Raw genomic sequence first — 23,245 nt, 5'->3', positions numbered from 1 at the left:
GACGATAAGGCTGGAAATGACGCTCTGTGTTTGGTTAGCGACTGTCCAGCAGAAGAGAAGACTCCTGGCGGGGATAAGGAAGCCTAAAGCCACGCGGCTCAGTTTTGTCTCGTTTTGCTTTTTGGTTGTCAAGCAGATGATCGCTTACAGGTTTCATTGAAGATAGACATGACTCAATTCCGTCGGCTTGACAATTTTGGTCATTTCCAGGGCAGTGGCAATGTTTTTACACTCAGACTCGCTATGGATATTCGCTTTTGTGTACTCATGCACAATCTTCTAATCTACTGGTCCTTCTCTGATATGTACTTCTGTCATGTAGTTTTTTGTAGCATATATGCCCAGAATCCTTCCATTCTGGGGCGAACTTGCTGTGTAGAGAGCCCTCATGAATCTTCTTCTGAGGCCTCGATTACTTGTAAAATTATTTTTATTTTAAGATAATAGATCTTAGTCTTTGCTGAGAAAAAAAAACATTAATCATGTGAGCCAATGATCTTGGATATTTTCTAATTGAATTCATCAAAACTTATTGCCATTTGATCTTCCAAAATGTGCAGATAGTTTTGTTGGTTTGAACAATGCTATAAGTTATAATAACAAAGATTTTGTTATGCGAAATGCTTTCCACATTGCATTCTTTTTGTGGATATGGGTAAGAAATATGCTCTTCTAGTAAAGAATAAATTCTTGTGTGTAGAGTCGTTACTCTTCCAATAAAGAATAAATTCTTGTGTATAGACTCATTGGGTTTACTATGGTGGTTTAGTGGTTGAGACAAGGCATCACCATGTTAATGACCCAAAGCCAAACTTAGAGATTGCCCAGAATTATAAGTTGGTTGAATTTTATGAGATGTATATGCAATATTAATTTAATAATTAACATAAAATATAATGTTCGGCACCCAAAATCAACTTCAATTTATACAGTTTTACAATTTCATTTCTGCTACATCTTTGCATCTTATTTAAATTGTTCCTCAATTTATGCCTTACGGCGTTTCCTTTGCAACATGTAGTTGAAGTGCTAGTTAAAAACTGTTATAAAATTAAATTAAATTAAAGTATTTGAAAAATATGTTAATTTTGAGATCAGTTATGGTTTTTGGGCATGTGGTATTGATAAGCCTTGGTATTGGCCCACGATATTGCAATAGAATAATTAAAAGCCTAGATCCATAACATAATAATCAAAATCCTAGATGGCCCATGGTATTGATAGACCATGGTAGAATAATTAAAAGCCTAGATCCATAACATAATAATCAAAATCCTAGATGGCCCATGGTATTGATAGACCATGGTATTAGCCCATAGTATTATGATTTTCTTCCCTCCTTTTTCCGTCCCTCTCTCCATCTTTCTCTTCTAGATATTGTAAAAAATCATATTTATGAGTTAATGGTTATGAAATCATTATTTTAATTGATATGGTAAAATAGACATTATTTGTTAAGTATTATATATATGTTATATATTTTAATGTGATATGTATATTATATTTTCTTTAATCTAAAAAATTGTTCATAATTTTATTGATAAAAACCAAAATTACATTTAAAAAATATTGAGCATCTCACATCTTACATTTGAGTCGTACACATTTACCCTATTACCCTACACTTGGCTGTAGCAAAAAAAGGAAATTTTTTGACACGTTTTTGCTTAAAATTACTTAAAATACCATAATGGTCTATTGTAAATACAAGTTTGACCTATAAACCTTCCACAATTAAAGTGTATTAAAAATATTAAATCTATTTGTATCTTCAATAACCATTAAAATTACTTTAAAATATCATAATAATATTTGTAAATACAAGTTTGACCTATAAACGCTCCTCCACAACTAAAGTATATTCAAAATATTAAATCTATTTATATCTTCTCGGAAAAAAAACCCTTAAAAAAAAAAAAAGGAAACAATTTCCCCATACCAAAAAATAAAAATTTACCATTTTCGGTTAAGTTGGTAGGGTTTAGCTGTTGGTACCTGAATTCTTTATTTATTCTGATCTTTCTCCCTTTCATTCCATCTCTGTGCTTCTTTATTGTATGTTATGTTCCATCTGGCTTTGGTATCGACGGAAGTTATTGTGCTTAGCCTATCCAAGAAGGAAAAGTCTACTTCTGTACTTAGGTTAGGTTAGGTTCCGGCTTATCTGATTTGAAAGAGTCTCCCAAGTTCATATTCACTATCTGGTAGTACATCTCTTAAATGGAGCCTTTTGCTGTTCTTCCATGGCAATTACAGCGAGAGTGTCTGTTAAGAGTTCCTTACCATTCCCATGGAAACCTCAGAGCAGTTTGCAAAACCTGGGAGACCGCTATGAAGCACCCTGAGTTCTATGAAGACAGGAAAAAGCATGGGACTTCTGAGCAGTTTATCTGTTTGGTGGAACTCTCGGAATTTCTGGATGACGCTCATCCTAATCTACAAATGGTGATTTCTGTGTTCGACCCTCTGCGAGGCACCCGGAAAACACTTCCTCCCCTTCCCCACTTCCCGGGCTGTCATAACGGAATTCCTCTTTTTTGTGACTGTCTTTGCGTCAACCAAAGGCTGGTTTTGTTAGGCGGATGTAATCCCATACCCCAAGAGGAGCGTCTCAAAACCGTTTTCATCTTCGATTTCGCGTCGAGTAAGTGGAGCCGCGGTGCCGACATGCCGGTGAGTCCAACATTGGGTGCTTACTCGGTTTCGCCGCAAGGACTCATTTACGTTGCCGGCGGACAGGATGGAAATGAAAATCTGTTGCGATCTGCAGCTGTTTACAATGTGTTTGAAGACCAATGGAAGCTTCTTCCCGACATGAGCCGTGGACGGGATATGAGCTATGGCGCTTTCCTTGACGGCAAATTTTTCGTTATTAGCGGTGACATTGATGAGGTGGGTGATCTTAGGGGTGACAGTGATGAGGAGGGTGATGACGAGGGTGATCTTACCGGTGACAGTGATGAGGAGGGTGATCTAATCGGGTGGAGTGCAGAAGTTTATGATCCAGAAAGAGGGGCATGGACAACGCTGGAGAATATGTCGGATACCGGGGGAGACCCACGGAGGTGTCTGGTTGTTTCTTCTTCCGGGCGGTTGTATTCGTTTGAGAAGCAGCGGGGAGTGATGGAATACGATTCCGATGAAAACGTTTGGAGGGCCCTGGGTTCTCTTCCTAAAACCCTTCGATGGATTTCGCGTTCTGTAGCGTGGCGTGAGAAGATTTTTGTTCACGGTTATGTTGACAGTGATGTTCCGGTTTGTTATATGTATGAGCCCCCGCCTATAAGAAGTGCAGCAGGACAACAAACGGAAAGGACTGGGATGTGGACTGCCATTGAGAGATCAGAAAACTCTTATCTTTACAATGGACATAAGATTCACCGTGCCTGTACTTTTGAGGTTTGAAGTACCAGTGAATACAGCGAACTTAATAGATGCTTGGTAGGGAATTTCACATTCCTGTTATCATTGAATGGACATTGGTAATAGATTTCAGATAGTATTTCAAAAGTTTTATGGCATTCCAGAATAAGCTTTCAAAGTGTTTGAAACTCATCGTATATTTTTGGACTGAACTGTGTGCTGTTATGAATTATTAAAATTTTCAACTTTTTGTTGGTATTCTAGAGTAGGAGTTGTAAACCTTAAATCTGCTGCAGTTTTGAAACTCAAATTATATTTTTGGACTGAACTCTGTGCTGTTATTAATTATTAAAATTTTCAATTTTTTGTTGGTATTCCGGAGTAGGAGTTGTAAACCTTAAATCTGCTGCAGTTTCTCAATTTCCATATTTTTTCTTCTTGCTTCACCAGAATTATATACAGTTTCTCAATGTCCATATGTTTTCTTCTTGCTTGTCCATGATCAAATCAGAATGACAAACTCGTCTGGCTCATTTCCGTAACTACCTTCATTCACATAGACGAGAATGAATTCTGAGACAAACTAGAAAAGATAAATGAGCAAGAAAAATAGAATATTACATGATTTGAAAATGATAACAAATTTCAGAATGGAATCGAATAGATTTCAGAATGGAGTTTTGGATGTAAAAAAAAAACACATTACATTTCACTCAACTTAGCCATAGAAGATTTGGGGAATCCTGCACGAGAACACTTCGCTATCTTGTTACTTGCCAAGCGCACCCACCAAAAACAATAGAATAGCAAGCACCGAGCTGTGTTTGACAGCTGCAGCGTCCACTTAAAACAATGGAAAAGAAACTCAAAACATGGACATGAAAGGGATCTTCCACATTTTAGCTTCTTTCTGTTGAAGATTTATCATCGCTTTGAAAAGTCAAGTATGCCCTATGAGCTTCCTCGTTTAGCAATATATTTCATCTCAGTATGATCTTGACCCCATAATTAAACTGATAAAAAGGATCCTACTTGAATAAAATTACAATGTAAAGCTATGATATTAAACCATATAAAACATAAAATATGAATGTCAAACTTACAACCACACAATTAAACTAGAAAACTTTAGATCCCAATTAAACTAAAAAACTTTGATCCCATTATAATAACAAGGCTCAATGGCAGACGGTATACCTGCCTACAAGACTGGAATTGAACGATTGCGTATGGTGGCATCTCAACGTTTTAATGAAGTTGCTAAATTTGCTTCTGTGCAAACAATTGGATCGGGTAGACCTACTATATATGTTTCTGTGCAACCAATTGGACTTGTAGTTTTCCCAGAAATGGCATTTTTCTCCTAACATGTTGGACTGTAAATTTGCTGGTGTAGAACACCATGTATTTTTTATATGTTACATTTCGGTTTTTTTCTCAAAATGACATTTTTCTCCAATATACTGGATTGTATTGATGATGTGGAAGTATTTTTCTCCAACATCCTGGACTGTAAATTCGATGATGTGGAAGTATGTTGTATTTTCTATAAATTAAATTCTTTTTTTCTTTTTTGTCCAAAATGGCATTCTTCTCCAACATGTTGAGCTATATTGATTGTGTGGAAGCATGTTATATTTTTTATAAATAATATTTTTGATTTTAAATTTCCCAAAATGACATTTCTCACTATATTGATGGTGTAGAAGCATGTTATATTTTCTATAAATAATATTTTTATTTTTAAATTTCCCAAAATGACATTTTTCTCCAACATAAGAAGCATGTTGTATATACTATAAATAATACTTTTACTTTTAATTAATTCCCATGTAGTGTTTTTTATAAATAATACTTCTATTTTTCTACTTTTGATTCATTTTATTTTAGTAATGAACCTATGACTAGATTCAAAATGTCTCCCATTCTCATTTGTGAATTGGAATAGTTTGTAAATGAAGTAGGTTAAGAAGAAAACTAAAATTATGGGCAGCCTATATCTTAATTTGTGTCTTGGTGTTATTTTTCCATAACATTCAATCCATGCACAAAATTTCCAAGGATGTCTAATCTAATATGTACTGTGTTGATTATAATAATGCATGAACAATGAAAATTATTGGTGTTGATGATAATGATGCATGATCAATGAAAATTACTGTAAGAGTGTTAATCTTGCATACAAAAGTACAATATAAGTTGTGATGGTGCATGAATTTGGTGTGCATGTCCACAAAAAATACATATACATGCATCATATTTTCTAATTAATAATATGACAAAGCAATGAAATTATACATAGATATGCCTCAGATTTGCTAATTAGTAGCATATCAAATTTATTTTCAATATATAAAAACTCAATGTGTTATCCACCAATAAGAAATATGGTCCTCTTCCTAGATGTATCCACATGCTTAGTTTTGATCCATCTTTATATATGTATTGGTAGCTAAAACTGAATAAGATAACCAGAGAGTTTCAATCACTCTTCACTTCAACTAAATATTTGAACATAGGAAAGATAATATATGAACACTTTACCCCATACTTGAAAATAAGAGTTTAGTGCATTGGTTGCTTTCTCGAATTCCTTGGTGTGTTGAAAAGATCTCTGAAATGCATGTAGAGATGATATGTATATATATATTATTGATCAAATATTGTATAGTCCTTCTCCACGTGATTTAGAATTTTTAGGGGTTTGTTTGAGAGGTTGAAAATGAAGTATGCATGGAAAATATTACCAGTCAATCATAAATAGTAAGGAACAATTTATCAATTTTATTTGCTGGGAATAGTAAGGAACAATTTATCAATTTTATTTGTTGGATTTCTTACCCAATTTGTGGGGGAGTGTTGAATCCGTAAGCCATCTCTTCTAGATCTCAAATTGATATATGAAAGCTATGCTCACTTGGGGTGGTAGATCTCCATAAAGAAATACACCTCAATATAAGCCAAACAAACTGAAAAGAAAGTGGAATCAAACAAACAAAGGGTGAATGCAATGGAAAGTTATAGTTTCCAATATCTTCATGTTGGAATTTCCTCCACGTTCAAAGGCTAAAATGCAGGGGTCATCCTAGTTTTGACTCTATCACCAGAATTAGTAGGTGTCAAACCTATGTGGGAAAAACCTTGATCAATTTGTAGAACATGTGTGGATAGACACATTTTTTCTATAGAACCAAATACTTCAATGATGTTTTCTCTTAGCGGTCTCAAGCTGCATATGTGCTTTTCTTTACTTCATCAGCAGTGATAAGTAATGAATCCATTTACATATCTACAAAACCTAGATGAAAGAAGACGAGGACTTACAAAGTATGAATCCATTGCCATACTTACAAAACCTAGAGGAAAGAAGGCGAGGACATACAAATTCCATTGGTATTGACACTTGGGCACCTATTATTACTTGTAGTTTCCCCAAGTACATAGTTATTTTTCCACATTTCTTTTGCCACATTTCTTTTATAAAATGGAAAGTGGCTAATTTGGTTTTACAAATTCATTGTTCTAATATTTGAGTTGTTGTTTACAGGGTTTTGTGTTTAATTACATAGTTTTGTGAAGGTTTTGTTGCAAATTGACAAAAGTGATTGAGTCTGGAAACTTCAAGACCATGCTCTAGATGTCATTACTAGAAGGAATCATAATGAGTCTAACAACAATGTAATAGCCAATAATCCATCTAGTAATATATGATGCACTATGATGCAAGTGTTACCTCTACTCCTTACTCTTGTTGGTAAAGAATCCTCTTCCTTTACTCCTTACTCCTGTTGCTATCGATGAATCCTCTACCTATTGTCATGAAAAAAGAGAGTGCACATAAGGATCAAGTACTAGAAGGGAGTGCACACATGAATATCGAGTACAAGAGCTCATTGATCTGAGACCAAAAGCGAAGATATAGAGAAAAGCCAAGTATGAAGTTTAAAACAATAACCCGTGCGACTCATTGTGATTTTAGTAGGAAACCTTGACAACAACTGTGTGGGAAGGGTGACAAATAGCTCACATGGCAACAATATGTTCCACGACATTGTTCAACTGACCTAAAAATAGAAACTTAGTATATGGTATTTAGAAGTTGGTGCTCAAAATAAAACTTATGAATGTTGTAAAGGAAGCTAATACACTGCCAAAAAAAAATTAGGATATGTTGTAAAGTTAATACGGTGCTCAAAATAAAACTTAGGATATGTTGTAAAATTAATGCACTGTTCCAATTAATGGAAAGAAAAGTTGCAATAAGAGTTTCATTTGGTTGCCCAATCAAACAGAAGGAAAACTTTGGTTAAGCATTATCATCCGAGCCTCCACTGCTTAGTTGCACTAAAACTTTGCCTAAAAGAAAAATATTAAAAATAAGTTAACACAATTAATATATAGTTAGTGGCATAATGATCGCTATATACCTACCTCAGTAGATATAATAATGATGCAATAGAATTACAATGTAAGGCTATGCAAAGTCTTTTTAGATCCCAATAAAATAATAAAGTTACAATGTAAGGCTACATTAAGTATGTTTTAGTTGTATGTGTGCATATTTTATCCTTAAATATGAAAGATTATAAAATTAAAGTTTTATTTTCAATTGAAACTTTAATCAAATACAACTTGTATATGGTTATAAAATTAAAATTTATTTTTAATTGAAAATTTAATCAAATTAATGGTTGTGTGAGAGGGGTATTTTAAAGCCCACAATGAGGGTGATGTGTGACGCCACTTGATTTCGTTTGTGCTCAAAGTGGAGTTGACACCTCTCTTTTCTAAAACATAAATAAAATATTCATTCAATTCAAAAAATGATGATGATGATGATGATGATGACAATTAACCTCCACTAAGACCAATGTAGTAGGCATCTTTATCAGCAATTATAACAGCTTCCAAGAAATTATAACATCTTCCAATCATCAGTAGTATCTTTATCAGCAATAATACCTGACAAAACCTTCCTCTTTCCAGATGAGGTGGGTGAGATGATTATTTATCAATATCAAATCCAATATATCATCAAGTGAACAACAAATTGTCTCATGACTTCTTCTATCAATTCACTTCCTTTTCTTCCCCTATAGTGTATATACTCCTTCTATATAAAAAAAATCATGAAGCCTTACCATATCCCAGACATTATTGATGTCATTCCTTATTCTCAGAGTTTCCAAAATAGTTGATGTTGCTCCAATTTTCAAGTTGTAATATCCTTCAAGTCAATTTCTGCTTCTAGCTCCTTCTGAAGTCAACATTACTTCCTTCTTAACATTATTCAAGAAATTATTTTGAATAAATACCAATGGTAGTATCAAAAAGTTCTTCCAATGATGTGTGTTTGTTGCCATATGTCAAATGTCCATCTAGAAGTATCTTGACTTTCCTTTTCAACTCTTTGACCAAGACATATCATGTCTTTTCTATTAATTTCATGTCCAACTATATTTCATGCATTAAATTCTTCCTTCAATTCTTTTGAAGATATGAGTCATTTTCTAGATGTCTAATGAAGAACATTTTCTAAGACAAACATACTTCTTTCTCTCATGCTTTCGTTCGGTTGACTACTTTTGAACTACTACATTAACATTCTTTGAAGATGATGTCCATAAATGATGAGGTTCCTTCTTTTATGCTTCCATGTTGCTTTTAGACTATTTTCATACTTTTATACTTCTAGACTGCTTCAACGTTGTTTCCATGTTCTTCTAGTAGAATATATTTATGATAAATTATTTTAATTCTTCCATATGTTAAACTTTGAAACTTCTTTATTGTTGCAAAACAACCTTGATTCTATTATATTTTTGCTTCTATTGTAAATCTTGCAGTCCTTGTTATACGATTGGTTCAATATATTCATGATAAAAATAATTTCTTTGGTGATTGTAGAATGCTTGTGACTGCATAATGATGTGAAGACAATTTTTTATGACCCAAACTCCTCTATTTTGGCTAATTGGATGATGTGGTGATTGATTTCAACTCTTTTGTGAAGATATGAAATGGAGTATATCCCTTTTTATCACTTCATATATAATTTACTTCTTCCAATGCTATATGCTTCTTCATGATACTATAATTTGTGAATCTCAAAACTCTTCTACACAAATGTGTAATTGTAATTTCCACTCTAACTCCCATACAAATAAATTGTATGCAAACCTAGTATTAGTCAAATCCTTTAATAATAGAGGTCCTTGTTGTCTTCAATCTTTGATTTCTTAGCTTCTTCATCTTTTGAAATGTAATATTCACTTCTTTCTTTCTTTTTGGTGTTCTTCTTGCTCTTAGGATCTTTGGGACAATCTATTTTATAATCTCCAAATCCATTGCAACCAAAGCATTTCACTTTAGACATTTCTTGATTTCCACATGGTTGATTGTAGTTGTTGTTATTGTACCTATGACAAGGTTCAAAATTTTCCAAATCTTCCAAAATTCTTCTTTGATCTAGTAGCAAAAGTTTGAGCATTTTCACTATTAGGTTTGGTGTCATTCTTGGACTTTATCATTGCTTCTTCTAGAACACATTGTGCCTAAATTTCTTTGAATATTGGAATTTATTTTCTTGCATATTTGCTACTTACAAAACCACTCCAATCTGGAGGTAGGGAATTGAGTACAAAAGTGATTAATTCCGAATTAGATATGACTTTTACAATTCCTTGAAATTGATCCTTCAATTTTGAGACCTTCATAAGATATGAGGCCATATCTTCATATTTTGATATCCTTGTTCTATAAAGTTTTTTTCTTAGTGATATTTTCTAACAAATAGTATTGACAGAATATAATCTCACCAATTTTTCATAGACTTCTTCGAATGTGGACAAATCTAAAACAAAGGAGATGAGATCATCTTTGATAGACTCAAAAGAGGATTCTTTGAGCCATGGCTTCTCTCTTATTTTATTTTTCCACTGCTTGAGCATTGTTCTTATGTGGTTCTAGAACTTTACCAAGAACAAAATCCATGACTTCATTTTCTATGAGAACCAAATCAATTCTTTTCTTAGAGGCCTTGAAATTAGACGCTCCATTGAGCTTGTTTCCTTCCTTACAAACAAATCTCATTTGACTAGAGGATTGAGACATATAATGTAGTAAAGTACTTACTTGTCAAAGAAGAGTAGGTTAATATAGAAGCACTTCAATAATGTTGAGGATGCTTCCAAGATTCTTCAAATATGTTATTGAATTCTTGTAGTGATGTCTTCAAGGATGGCTACTACAATAATGTATTAGTTTCTATGATGATGAACTTGACAATGTTTCCAAAAGCATTCAATGATATAGAGAGAGAGAGATAGTTGCTACAGTGGCCTTCTTCTGCTACAACTATGATGGTCTTTGGATATTCTTCCTATTTACCTTGATAAAAGAATTTCTTCAATTATAATTATTACAAATGATGTCGTCAAATGTAGTTGATGATTATTGTAGAACTATCTTCAAATGTTCCAACAAGGGTGATCTTTAAGTTGCCCTTCCTTCACCCTAACTCTGATACCATGTTGAGAAATAAATATGTTTGTAGATTAGGGTGATTTATCTTATTTGATAATTACTTGAGAATGTTGTTGGCATTTTATTACGGGTGAAAGCATGAAGATGGGTTACACTTTTGGGCCAAATGTGGCAATGAAATTTCAAGTTTTCCTCTTTTATTGAATTGCAACCCTCAAAATTCATATAATCATTATGAATTTTGATTCTGAGTCAAAAAAAATATGTGGAGAATTATGTTGTTGTCCTAATGATATTTTTTGTAAAACAAATTAGTGTCGTATAATCTCTCAATTTTCCGTTAAATGCAATATATGTCCTTGCAAATTTTCGCAAAGCTTAAGAGGTATGTGTGTGTTCACCTAGCATAACTTAGTCTAAAATGTGTAATTGTAAAAATATATATATAAACATGATATACACAGAAAGAACTAATTTTTTCATCTTAAAATTTTGTTTTTTTATGAAAAATTATATTTTTTATTATTTTTCAAAGTTGGTGAAGTAATATTTTAATTACATTTTGGAGACATATGTTCACGTAAGATTTTTTTCAACTCCTAAAAAAATTGAAAAACGAAGAGTACCTTTTTGTAGAGGACTCATCAGTGAAGACAGTGGTATTTTTTGAAATTTTTTTGTTGTGTATATTTTATGTTATTGATTTTTTATTCATCCCCTTTGAAACTGACCAAAAAAATTTAAAGTGTTATGTTTAAAAGAAATTAGATGAAAAATATCATATGAATTCAAAAGTGTCAAATTCATATACCATTGGATAGAGGATTATTTCACGAATCCAACACGATCAACTCCGCTACTTAAGGACTAATTCTATCCTAAATCAACTAGGGTACAAAATGGGGTTGCAGAGGAATTTGCAGAAGGGGTGCTGAAACAATAATTTTTAGGACTTCAAGAGCTCAATCGAGCGCTTAAAATAAAAATTAAAATTACTCGATCAATCATTAAAGTAACCCTCAATCGAGTCGCATATGTGGTTAACTAGCGGCTCGATTGAGACATACGCTCAATTGAGCCATTAAAAATCCTAACATGTCATCCCCCTTACCAAAATTTATTAATGTTATTAATGGTAAAATATAGCTTGATAAAAAAATATAGCTCGATTGAGCCATACCTATCGATCAATTCATTAACTCAAGTTAGAAAATGTCTCGATTGAGGGTTTGTTTAAACGCTCGATCAAGCGCTTAAAAATTGCTTGATTGAGCATACATTTTTCACCAAAACGTGCCCTCATTTCGCTAAAATGTGTAATTTAGATCCATGCTATGACCCTTATAATTTTTTTCTTCATCAAGAAATTACCAAAAATATACAAACATGAAGATCACAAGTGACAAAGAACATAAAGATGTAGGCTCCAAGCCAGGGAAAAACCCCACAAGGGGGAAAACCCAATAAACCCTCTTCTTATAGAATGAGATCAAACTGAGATTTCCAAGACCCAAAAACCAAGACTAACACTGCCATAAGACCCAAGTCAACCCTCTTTCACTTCTCTTCCAACCAAATCAGGAAGGTCAACACTAGTCAAATATCTGAAATTTTTTATCAAGCGATAGAATTTTCAAACTTGCAATAAATGGCTAAATCTTGGCCCTGTGCCAACACTGAAATACCACAAAAAATCTTGCACATGTGAATATATTAGGGAAAAAAATATAAATTTTCTCTTTTTTGACTCTGCTTTCTTTATATTTTGACTTTCACTGAAATTCTTCCTTTGAATTGCACAAAAATCGAAGTTGTGAGTGAGTGATGAAATGAGGTCGAACTTGTCTTATTTATACACATCCAAGAGGGTCAAATATCGAATAGTTGCCTCTTCTAGGTCGACTTGTCCAGGAGGCTGGCTATTTTGACTCAAAATAAAATATTTTTCTTTTTTCTTACAATAGTCCAAATGGGACTTTGACTCAAGTACTTTTTTTTTACTCATGACAAATTTCTTTTGACTCAATAAACCCTAAAAGCATGAAGAACATTCTTTAACTAGAAAATAAAATAATAAATATAATAAATATTTCAATATTACATTTGGATTACATTATGATGTAATGCCCCATAATATTAATAATAATAAATGAAATAATATTAATATATAATGAAATAAAACAATAAATAATAGAATAAGAAAAAAAAATTAAGAAAAGATGGTTGAATTAAGTAAATCTTATAATAAATAAATAAAAGTTGGCATGTTGACACATGGATTGTGTGCATGTGGATATCTTTCCAATCCCTTTCCATTTTTGCAACCAGCTTTTCTATTTAATGGGAAAAAAGGGAGATGAGAAGCATTATTCATACCTTTGGAAGGAGAGTGTTGTGAGACAAAGGATTCCCTAGCAGTAGTAGTTGATTTAGGGCTTGGGGTGGCAACTGTAGAAATATTATGTGCACTGAGCCTATGGTTGGGTGGAGAGTCATCCCCAAACCTTTGTTGCAGTCAACAAGATCTATGTAGCATTACAACTCAGAATCATAGGTAAGGTATATCATCACTACTAGTAAGTCTTCTCTGCTAATGGTTTCAAAAATTCTATGTCATTTAGTCGAACAGTTTGTGTGTTGATTATTAATAGATTTAGTTGTATATTTTAAATATGGATTGTTACATATGGTATCAAAGCAAGGTTACAATTTGTGAGGCCTATTAACTCTCATCACTCTCTCCATAATATTATAGATTTTTAAATTTAGTTGAATAAAAACATAAAAAAAAAATCCCACCAAATAGAAATTCATTTATTAATAATTAAATATTTTCATTGCCAAGAGAAAAAAGTAATATATATTTGAAAATTAATTTTAATATATTTTAATTAAAAAAATGAGATTTATTTATAGCAAAGAAATAAAAATATCCTTGTTTGTGATACATGTCCTCGTCATCGTCATCGTTGTCTTCATCGTTGTCTTTGTCATCGTCGTCATTGTTTTCATAGACTGAAGTATTTCCAACCTGTCTGTTTTAGGATTAAGAGTCCAAAATCACATTGTTTGAATGAAACTAGTAGTTTCTTTCTGGTGTTTGCTCATAAATTTCTGCATTGTTCTCCAAATTATCTGCATTAGGAATCCTAGTAAATCTATTGATGTGAAAACCTTCTTGCTGCATAAGCTTCCCTTTCTGGCATGAATTGACATTTGGATCTTTCTTGCTCCATAAGCTTCTCTTTGTGGCATGAATTGACATTTGGATCTTTCTTGCTCCATAAGCTTCTCTTTCTGGCATGAATTGACATTTGGATCTTTATGTTGGAATGACATAGTTGTGTCTTTGTTTACCTCATCTGGGTGATATAATGGATCCTCCCCTTTTTGAGCATGACTACCCAGTTGCTCCCTTTCTAAACGCATGATATGCTCATTTTTGTTCTTATCATGTCCTTTATTGGAATTTACTCAAAACTTCTTATGTTGAGTTCCTTGTGCTTCACTTTTTCTCCAACAACTCTGCTCCTTGGATGTGAGCTGGAAGATTTGGTCAAATTCAGTTTTAGAGTTACCTTGGTTTTTTTTTTCTCCTATATTTTTATGTTTAAACATAAAATGCATAAGAATATTTATTCTCAAAACAATTGTATCCTATGTTCCTCAGCAAATTCCTTTTATAAGATTTAACATAGCTCTTTCGTTTTGGAGTATTCCTATGTAATACTCCAACAAATTATTTCTTCTTCTCAGTCATGATAAGGAATATTTGTGTGTGTGCAGAGTAAAGTTGAATTAGTAGTCATTTCACATGATGTTGATCCAATTGAGCTGGTAGTATGGCTTCTTGCACTTTGTAGAAAAATAAACATCCCATATGCAATTGTCAAGGGCAAACATGTCTCGGAGGGGTATGTATATTTATAATCTTTGTTAACTATTTTTGTTAAATTGTAAGTAATATGTGATTAGTTTTCATGGGAAACTGATATGTAGAACTTTTGCACTACGAATTTTTTTGTTGCAGATTGTGCACAAAAAAACAATAACAACCTTGTTCGTGACTTTTGTGAAGAATGAGGACAAGAAGGAATTTAGCAATATTGCCGAGGAAATAAAGGTGTGCATAAGCTATTATAAGTCACTATTCTTTATTTTTCCAAGCTAGAAAGGAAAATCTAAATCACATGCATTCGCACCAACCTACTATAGAATAGTATAGGGAGCATAGTGGATGGGCTTGATTTTATGATGTCATTTCCCCTAGATAAAATCAAAGTCGATCACCTCTATAAAACTATAAAAACACTTGACTAACAACAACTATTGTACAAGAAACTAAAGTGTAAACATCCTTTAAAACTGAATTATAGAATTAAAAGAAAACCAAAAATTATTAACAACAACTAATTTGATTTTTGTAGTTGTTTGGCCATAATTAGAAAGCTTCAATGATGAGGGAATGTGAGCCTAACTTGTTGTTGGTGAATTTGACTATTTGTGGGCTTGATTCATATTCAGAAAAAATGACTTATGAATATGTTAACATGGCCCATCAGCTAAGCCGAACAGAGTTTGACTCAAGGGTAAGCTTTCAAGATATTTTCATACTCATAATAACAAAGAAAAAAGTTAAAACACCTGGAAATAGATCCTTTCAATTCATATTTATTATGTAGAGTATCTCAATCAATTCTATATTTTGTTGAATTAATTGGGTAACATATGAATATGGTTTTATTGATGATTACCATATAATTTTCTTTTGACCAATGTTTGACAAATATGAGAAATAATTGTTGTGCATGTTTTTTATCGTTGTGCTCAAATATAGATCATTGTGTAGCAACATTATTTTTTTCCAAGACCACCTTGAAGTAGAATTTTTCTGCTTTTAAGTATTTTTGGTATTTTAGTTATGCATGAATTATGCTTTTTTTCCTTCTTATTTTGAAATGATCTTTGAAGGACCGATGTATATTGTTAGAGTAGATAGAGTAGTTGTATCTTTTATTTTCTATTGTCTGTGGTTGTTTTTTTACATTGTGTATTGGTTGATCCCTTTGGCTTATACTTTTTGTTTTAATGTAGTTGTCAACCTTTTCAAGATGATTCAAAAATATAGGCTAGAAGATAAACTTGCAGAGAAGGAAAGGCTTCTGAAAAAATCCTAGGGTCAGGCAGAAGGGAAAATTGTTGTGTTGAAAATAGCAACAAGAAATGCTAAATATAGAAATGGTAAAAATAGCATTGCTATAAATAGCATTTCGAGATACATTCCAATTTTAATTAGTCCCTGAACTAAAATTGAGAATTAAAATTCGAATTTGATCTTAGCAGCTGTTTGAAAAATAATTAATTAATTCATCTTGAGTTAATTAGTTGGAGAAAATCAAACATGAAGTCTATGTTAAGACATGCAATAGTTATCCCTTAATTAAGGAGATCAAGATGAGTTGTACTTTGAGTTGTAATTAGTTAGCTCAGTTAACTGAATTAAGTCCAGTTAGATTAGTTCCAACAGTTTGTGGAACTGATTGTGAGTTCAGTTAGTTAATGCATGCATGCATGTAACTAGTGTACTTCAGATAACTGAATATTCTCTCATAAATAACTCATGCATGTCAGTTTAGTCAGAGACCCAGTTGAGATCAAAGGATGGGACAGTGTACTATCAGTTGCAGGAATATTCCCTTGAGGATATCTCTTGCATGCAGAAGGAATTCACTCCTTTAGGATTGCATAGCGATTTTTGAGTTTGCTGAGTTGTGTGAGAGGTGAATTCACATAGGTGGCAACAAGAGGACCCAGGAGAAACTGCAGAAGGAAATAGGAGGCTTGGAGGACTGAAGGAAGGCATATCTTATGTCTACTCTGTCTATGATCGGCATTAAGGGACTGTACTGATATCTGGATAGCTTGTGAGCTAAAGCTTTGTGTAATCCAGAGATATTTCCACTTGTATGATATTACAGATAGTGGGGTTTTTAGCTGAGGCTTTCCCTATAGTATTCTTTTGTGTTCATGTGTGATTTATTTCTCATTCTCTGTTATATGTGTTCTATTTGATCTTGCTCAAAATCAATTAAGCTTCCGCAAGTTTGTTTGTAGAAGTAGATCAAGTATTTTGCTTTAGTATATTGCATTATCAGGTGATCTACAATGAGAAATTCTACATGGTTTTAGAGCAAAGGCGTTCAAAACAAAGAACAATATATAAAGAAGGGAGAAGTTGGAACTTTGAAGTTCTTAATTATAGAAATTGAAATCTTATCACGTCTCAAATTTCACCAATGGTGTTCAACATTTTCAGACTCGAGTATGCCCTGGATGGCAGCTCGAATTATATAGCCTGGAAGGATCGCATGGAAGTGGTATTAGAGGACAACTATTTGAAGCACTTCATTGATCAAGAAGTCCCCAAGCTAGCAATAGTTAATGCCGAAGAATTGGCGGAATGGAAGAAATGTGTGGCTAGAGCAAGAAGGATTCTTCTAGAGGGAGTTCGAGACCACATTGTCTCGAATCTCCATGGGAAGGAAACACCATTTTCAATGAGGAAAACATTGAAGGATCTATATCAGAACAGCAGCGATCAGAGGAAGCTGGCACTGAAAGACAAGCTTCAGAAAATCAAGTGTGAAAAGGGTGACATGGTCTCTACATATCTAAACAAGCTCACCACCTATAGGGATGAGCTTGGAAGTGTAGGAATCACGACAGTCGCTGATGAGATGGTGAGTCTTGCTCTCCTCGGTCTTCCTAAGAGCTAGCATAGCTACCAAGACTTAGTAAATGGAAGAGAGAAACTGCCAGATTGGGAACAAATGTGGTTGGATCTGATGCAAGAGGAGATAAGGAGAAGCACTAGAGATGGTTATTCATCAAAGCATAATGAGGAAGAAAATCTAGCCTTAGCGAGTAAGGCGAGGAAAGGGAAATGGAAGGCTTCCCATTCCAAATCAAGTTCTTCCCATCGTAGGAAGAAGATTGACAAATCAAAAGTGCGATGCTTTCATTATCATGAGGTGGGCCATTATGCTGCGAATTGTCCACAAAAGAAATCCAATAAGGGATCAATGAAAGGATTATATGGTGATGCATTGACCTCATAGTTCAAATTGGATTTCACCCTCATCAAATGCATGGTTTCATCGATGGTGGGATGTGTTTGGTACCTGGATAGTGGATCTGCATTCCACATGACTGACAACAAGAGTTTGTTTAGTACCTTGGACGAGAAGGACCTCCAGATGCGCAGAGAGATGGGCGATAATGGAAAGTACCGTGTTTCAGGTGAAGGCACGATTGTGTTTCAGACAGAGCATGGAGCTCCTCTCACCATGACTGATGTAAAGTATGTGCTTGGTCTGAAGAAGAACCTAGTATCCGTCGCTATGTTGGAAGACAAAGTCTATGATGTAGTCTTTAGTAAAGGAAAGGCATTCCTGAGGCACATCGGCACGGGACAAACCAAGAGGATTGGGATTCAAGTAATGAATCTCTACAAGCTGGAGGTAGATGATTGTGCTGCATTGAGTTCCAAAGCAGAGTTGGTGCAAAGCCAAGATATTGGCAAGCTATGGCATAGAAGATTGGGCCACTTGCACCATGGGGCCTTGAAGATCATGCAGCAGATTTCTACCAGACTTCCCAACGGTAAACTGGAGCAAGTGGATAAATGCAAAGGTTGTACCTTGGGTAAGTATGAAAGATATTCCTTTCAAGATCGAGACAATCGATCTGGAGCAATACTGGAGTGAGTTCATACAGATGTGTGTGGACCATTCTCGAAAGCCTCCACCGCTAACGAAGGTACTATGTTATTTTTATTGATGATTTTTCTCGTAGATGTTGGATCTACTTCATGCAGAATAAGGATCAAATCTTCTCAAGGTTTTGTGAGTTCAAAGCCTTGGTTGAGAAAGAATTTGGAAATAAAATAAGGGCCTTGTGAAGTGACAATGGTGGAGAGTATGTCTCTCAATAGTTTAAGGACTTATGTGTAGCAGAAGGAATTAAACGGGAGTTGACGGCACCCCATAACCCATAGCAGAATGGGGTGGCTGAAAGGAAGAACAGAACGATTGTGGGAGCAGCTCAGGCGATGATGCATGACCAAGGACTACCACTTCATTTATGGGTTGAGGCATGCAATATAGCAGTATACTTGTAGAATAGAACCTGCATTGTATACTAGGAATGAAGACACCATAGGAGGATTTTTCTAAGAAGAGACCAGATGTGAGTCACTTCACGATCTTTGGCTCATCGATATTTTTCCATGTGACCAAAGATTCCTGGAAGAAGCTAGAGTCAACAGCTAAGTTTGGGATACTTGTGGGGTACACTAATACACCCCTCAACTATCAATTGTTCTTGCCTACCAGTTAGAGGATAGTGGTATGCAGAGATCTGAAGTTCGACAAGTAGAAGGCCATCTGAGTATCCCTTGAGAGGGAGCTCAAGTTGCATGCAGAGGAGTAACTTTTGGTTCCTAAGGAGGAGGAGCCTCAGACTGATGTGGAGTAGCCGCATGTAGAGGATCCAGGAGTGGAGACATCCACTCATGCAGAGTCTTCCAGAGATGGGTGGAAACACTCAAGGGAAGTTGAAAGATTGATGATGGATGTGAGAGAGAATGTGGGATAGCTATCTTCTCAGCGCAGATAGAGGAGGTCACCCGAGTGGTACACTGGTTACATGGCCCTGGTTGGGGAATGTATAGAGACCGAACCATCTTCCTTCGAGGAACCAGTGCAGCAAATAGTCTGGGTTGATGCTATGGGGGAGGAGTACTTCTCCATATTTTGGAACAGTGTTTGGTATGTTGTTCCAAGACTGGAGGACAAGTCAATGGTGAGTTCCCGATGGCTTTACAAGGTAAAGCAAGTAGCTGATGGTAGTGTTGAGAAACATAAGGCAAGGCTTGTTGCCCGTGGTTTCTCATAGGTCAAAGGGATCGAGTATGATGAGACTTTTGCTCCTGTAGCAAGGTACTCATCTATCAAATTAATGTTGGCACTATCATCACAGATGGGTTGGAAGATCCATCAGATGGATGTTAAGACTGCGTTCCTCAATGGTAAGATTGAGGAAGAGGTGTACATAAAGCAGCCGGAAGGTTTTGAGACCTTCGATTGTGAGTTGCATGTGTGTCGACTCAAGAGAGCTTTGTACAGGCTGAAGCAAGCACCTTGTGCTTGGTACACCAGAATTGACAACTATTTCACCGAGTTGGGCTTCATAAAGAGTGAAGTAGATGTGAACCTATACCACATCATGGTAGAAGGTAAGCCATTGATCATTGTTCTTTATGTTGATGATCTGATATTGACAGGTGATGATCAGTTGATCAAGTCTTGAAAGGAGGACCTTGCAAGAGAGTTCGAGATGAAAGACATGGGTCTTATGCACTACTTTCTAGGCATGGAAGTGTGGCAAAAGGATGGGGAAGTGTTTGTGTCTCAAGGAAAGTATGCTAATCAGATACTCAGGAGATTCCACATGGAGAAGTGCAAGCCCATGCAGACTCCTCTAGCAGGTAACTGGAGGAAGGAGGATGCTACTTCAGGTGAGGTAGTAACTGCTACTGTTTATCAGCAACTTGTGGGTTCATTGATGTATTCAGTAAAAACACGACTAGATTTGTGCTTTGTGGTGAACCAACTGAGTCAAGATATGGTTTAGCCTACTAAGTTGTTTTGGAAGGCAGCAAAGCATGTGTTGAGATACCTCAGAGGCACATCTCAATATGGATTATGGTACAGATGGACAAAGGGAGTGAAGCTTTAGGGCTTCATAGATGTAGATTTGGCAAGGAGTCCATCAGATCAGACGATTACTTCAGGAGGAATTTTCAACCTTGGTTCAACTTCAGTTTTTTGGTATAGCAGGAAACAGAGGTCAGTTGCACTTAGCTCAGTAGAGGTTGAATACATGGCTACCAGTGACGCAACATGTGGGGCCATTTGGATGTGGAAAATTCTAGTTGGATTGTTTGATCAGAGGATGGATCCAATTGTGATCTATTGTGATAATCATAGTTGTATCAAACTCTCTGAGAATCCAGTATTTCATGACAGGTCCAAGCACATCGATATCCGGTATCATCATCTTCGAGACTGTGTGGTGAAGAGGATCATGTTGTTGCTATATGTTTCGACCGAGGAGCAGGATGCAGATATTTTGACTAAGGCATTGTCATTCGAGTTCCATAGATATAGGATTGGGGTGACAGATAATCCCTTTCTTGTTGAGAGGCAGTGTTGGAAAGAGAAACAAGAAATGTTAAATATAGAAATGCTATAAATAGAATTTCGGGATACATTCCAATTTTAGTTAGTCCCTGAACTAAAATTGAGAATTAAAATTCGAATTTGATCTTAGCAGCTATTTGAAAAATAATTAATTAATTAATCTTGAGTTAATTAGTTGGAGAAAATCAAACATGAAGTCTGTGTGAAGACATGCAACAATTATCCTTTTGATTGAGGAAGTTATCCCTTAATTAAGGAGATCAGGATGAGTTGTACTTTGAGTTGTAATTAGTTAGCTCAGTTAACTGAGTTAAGTCCAGTTAGATTAGTTCCAACAATTTTTGGAACTGATTGTGAGTTCAGTTAGTTAATGCATGCATGCATGTAATTAGTGTACTTTAGATAACTGAATATTCTCTCATAAATAACTCATGCATGTCATTTCAGTCAGAGACCTAATTGAGATTAGAGGATGGGACATTGTACTATCAGTTGCAAGAATATTCCCTTGAGGATATCTCTTGCATGCAGAAGGAATTCATTCCTTGAGGATTGCACAATTATTTTTGAGTTTGGTGAGTTGTGTGAGAGGTGAATTCACACGGGTGGTAGCCAAAGGACCTAGGAGAAACTGTGCAAGGAAATAGGAGGCTTGGAGGACTGAAGGAAGGCATATGTTGTGTCTATTCTGTCTATGAGTAGCATTAAGGGATTGTATTGAGAGCTGGATAGCGTGTGAAATAAAGCTTTGTGTAAAAAAGAGATATTTCAACTTGTATGATATTACACATACCGGGGTTTTTAGCTGAGGCTTTCCCCAGAGTATTCTTTTGTGTTCATGTGTCATTGATTTCTCATTCTCTGTTATATGTGTTCAATTTGATCTTGCTCAAAATCTATTAAGCTTCCGCAATTTTGTTTGTAGAAGTAGATCAAGTATTTTGCTTTAGTATATTGCATTATAAGGTGATCAAAAGTGAGAAACTCTACATGTTGAAGTGAAGAAACCTATTGTTATGAATATGTAATTAATCAAGTAACCTACATAATTGAGCAAGTATTGCAATTGTAATTGTAATTGTTTCTCCAATATGCATTTTAACGGAGCTCTTTGTTTTTGGAGTATTGTTATGTATTCCTCCAACAAATTATTTCTTCTTCTCAGTCATGATAAGGAATATTTGTATGCGTGCAGAGTAAAGCTAAATTGGTGGTCATTGCACATGATATTGATCCAATTGAGTTGATAGTATGGCTTCCTTCACTTTGTAGAAAAATAAACATCCCATATGCAATTATCAAGGGCAAACATCTCCTTGAGGGGTATGCATATTTATAACCTTTATTAACTGTTTTTTAGCATGACAGAGTTCACAAAAGCTTAAATTGTAAGTAATATGTGATTAATTTTCATGGGAAACTAATATACCTTCTACACTATGCAATTTTTTATTGTAAGTAATATGTGATTACTTTTCATGGAAAACTAATATGTAGAACTTCTGCACTAAGCAATTTTTTTTTGCAGATTGTGCACAAAAGAAACAACAACCTTGTGCTTGACTTATGTGAAGAATGAGGATAAGAAGGAATTTATCAATATTGTTGAGGAAATAAAGGTGCACATAAGTTATTATAAGTCACTATGTTTTACTCATCTAACAATGCCACATAAAATCAAAATTATAAATTAACTCTTCTTGCAGGCTAACTACAATGACAAGTTTGATGAGTATTGTTCCCAATGGGGTGGTGGCATTATGGGAACCAAATCTCAGGAAAAAACAAAGGCCAAGGAAAAACGTTTGGCCAAGGAAGTAGTAAAGAGGCTCGCTTAAGAATAAATCCTCGGAATATTTGTTCAATGTCGAAATTTTATTGGTTGCCTTTTGTAGTTTGTTGCAGTTTGATTTATAAGTATATTAACATAATAAAGTTTGTACTAAGGAATTCTCTAAAGTCAATTTTATCTTAAGGCTTAGAAAACTTGTCCATTTTTCAACTGGATAAATTGTTGAGTAAACAATATATCATACACATTCATTGGCCTTATGCATTCTCTACAACTTTTTGTATGTTGTGATGATGATATCTTCATTTTGTCTTTTGTTATGTTATTGATGTTGAAATATATT

General features: G+C 34.6%; 1 protein-coding gene and 1 pseudogene across 1 annotated transcript; both read left to right on the top strand.

The window, feature by feature from the left end:
• Window positions 1–2,220: 2,220 nt before the first annotated feature.
• On the top strand, window positions 2,221–3,405 carry LOC149227467 (F-box/kelch-repeat protein At1g15670-like). The gene has a single exon (XM_089380519.1). It carries the CDS (start codon window positions 2,221–2,223, stop codon window positions 3,403–3,405), a length of 1,185 nt encoding a protein of 394 aa, XP_089236645.1.
• A 1,139-nt stretch (window positions 3,406–4,544) lies between these two features.
• LOC149227466 (large ribosomal subunit protein eL8y-like) lies at window positions 4,545–22,948 on the top strand (annotated as a pseudogene).
• The last annotated feature ends 297 nt before the right edge of the window (window positions 22,949–23,245 follow it).

The sequence above is a fragment of the Pinus tabuliformis genome, chromosome J (assembly GCF_031772625.1).
Source record: "Pinus tabuliformis cultivar Carrire ecotype Pingquan chromosome J, CPIR1, whole genome shotgun sequence".
NCBI classification, from domain to species: domain Eukaryota; kingdom Viridiplantae; phylum Streptophyta; class Pinopsida; order Pinales; family Pinaceae; genus Pinus; species Pinus tabuliformis.
This window is presented reverse-complemented; position numbering and strand designations above follow the sequence as displayed.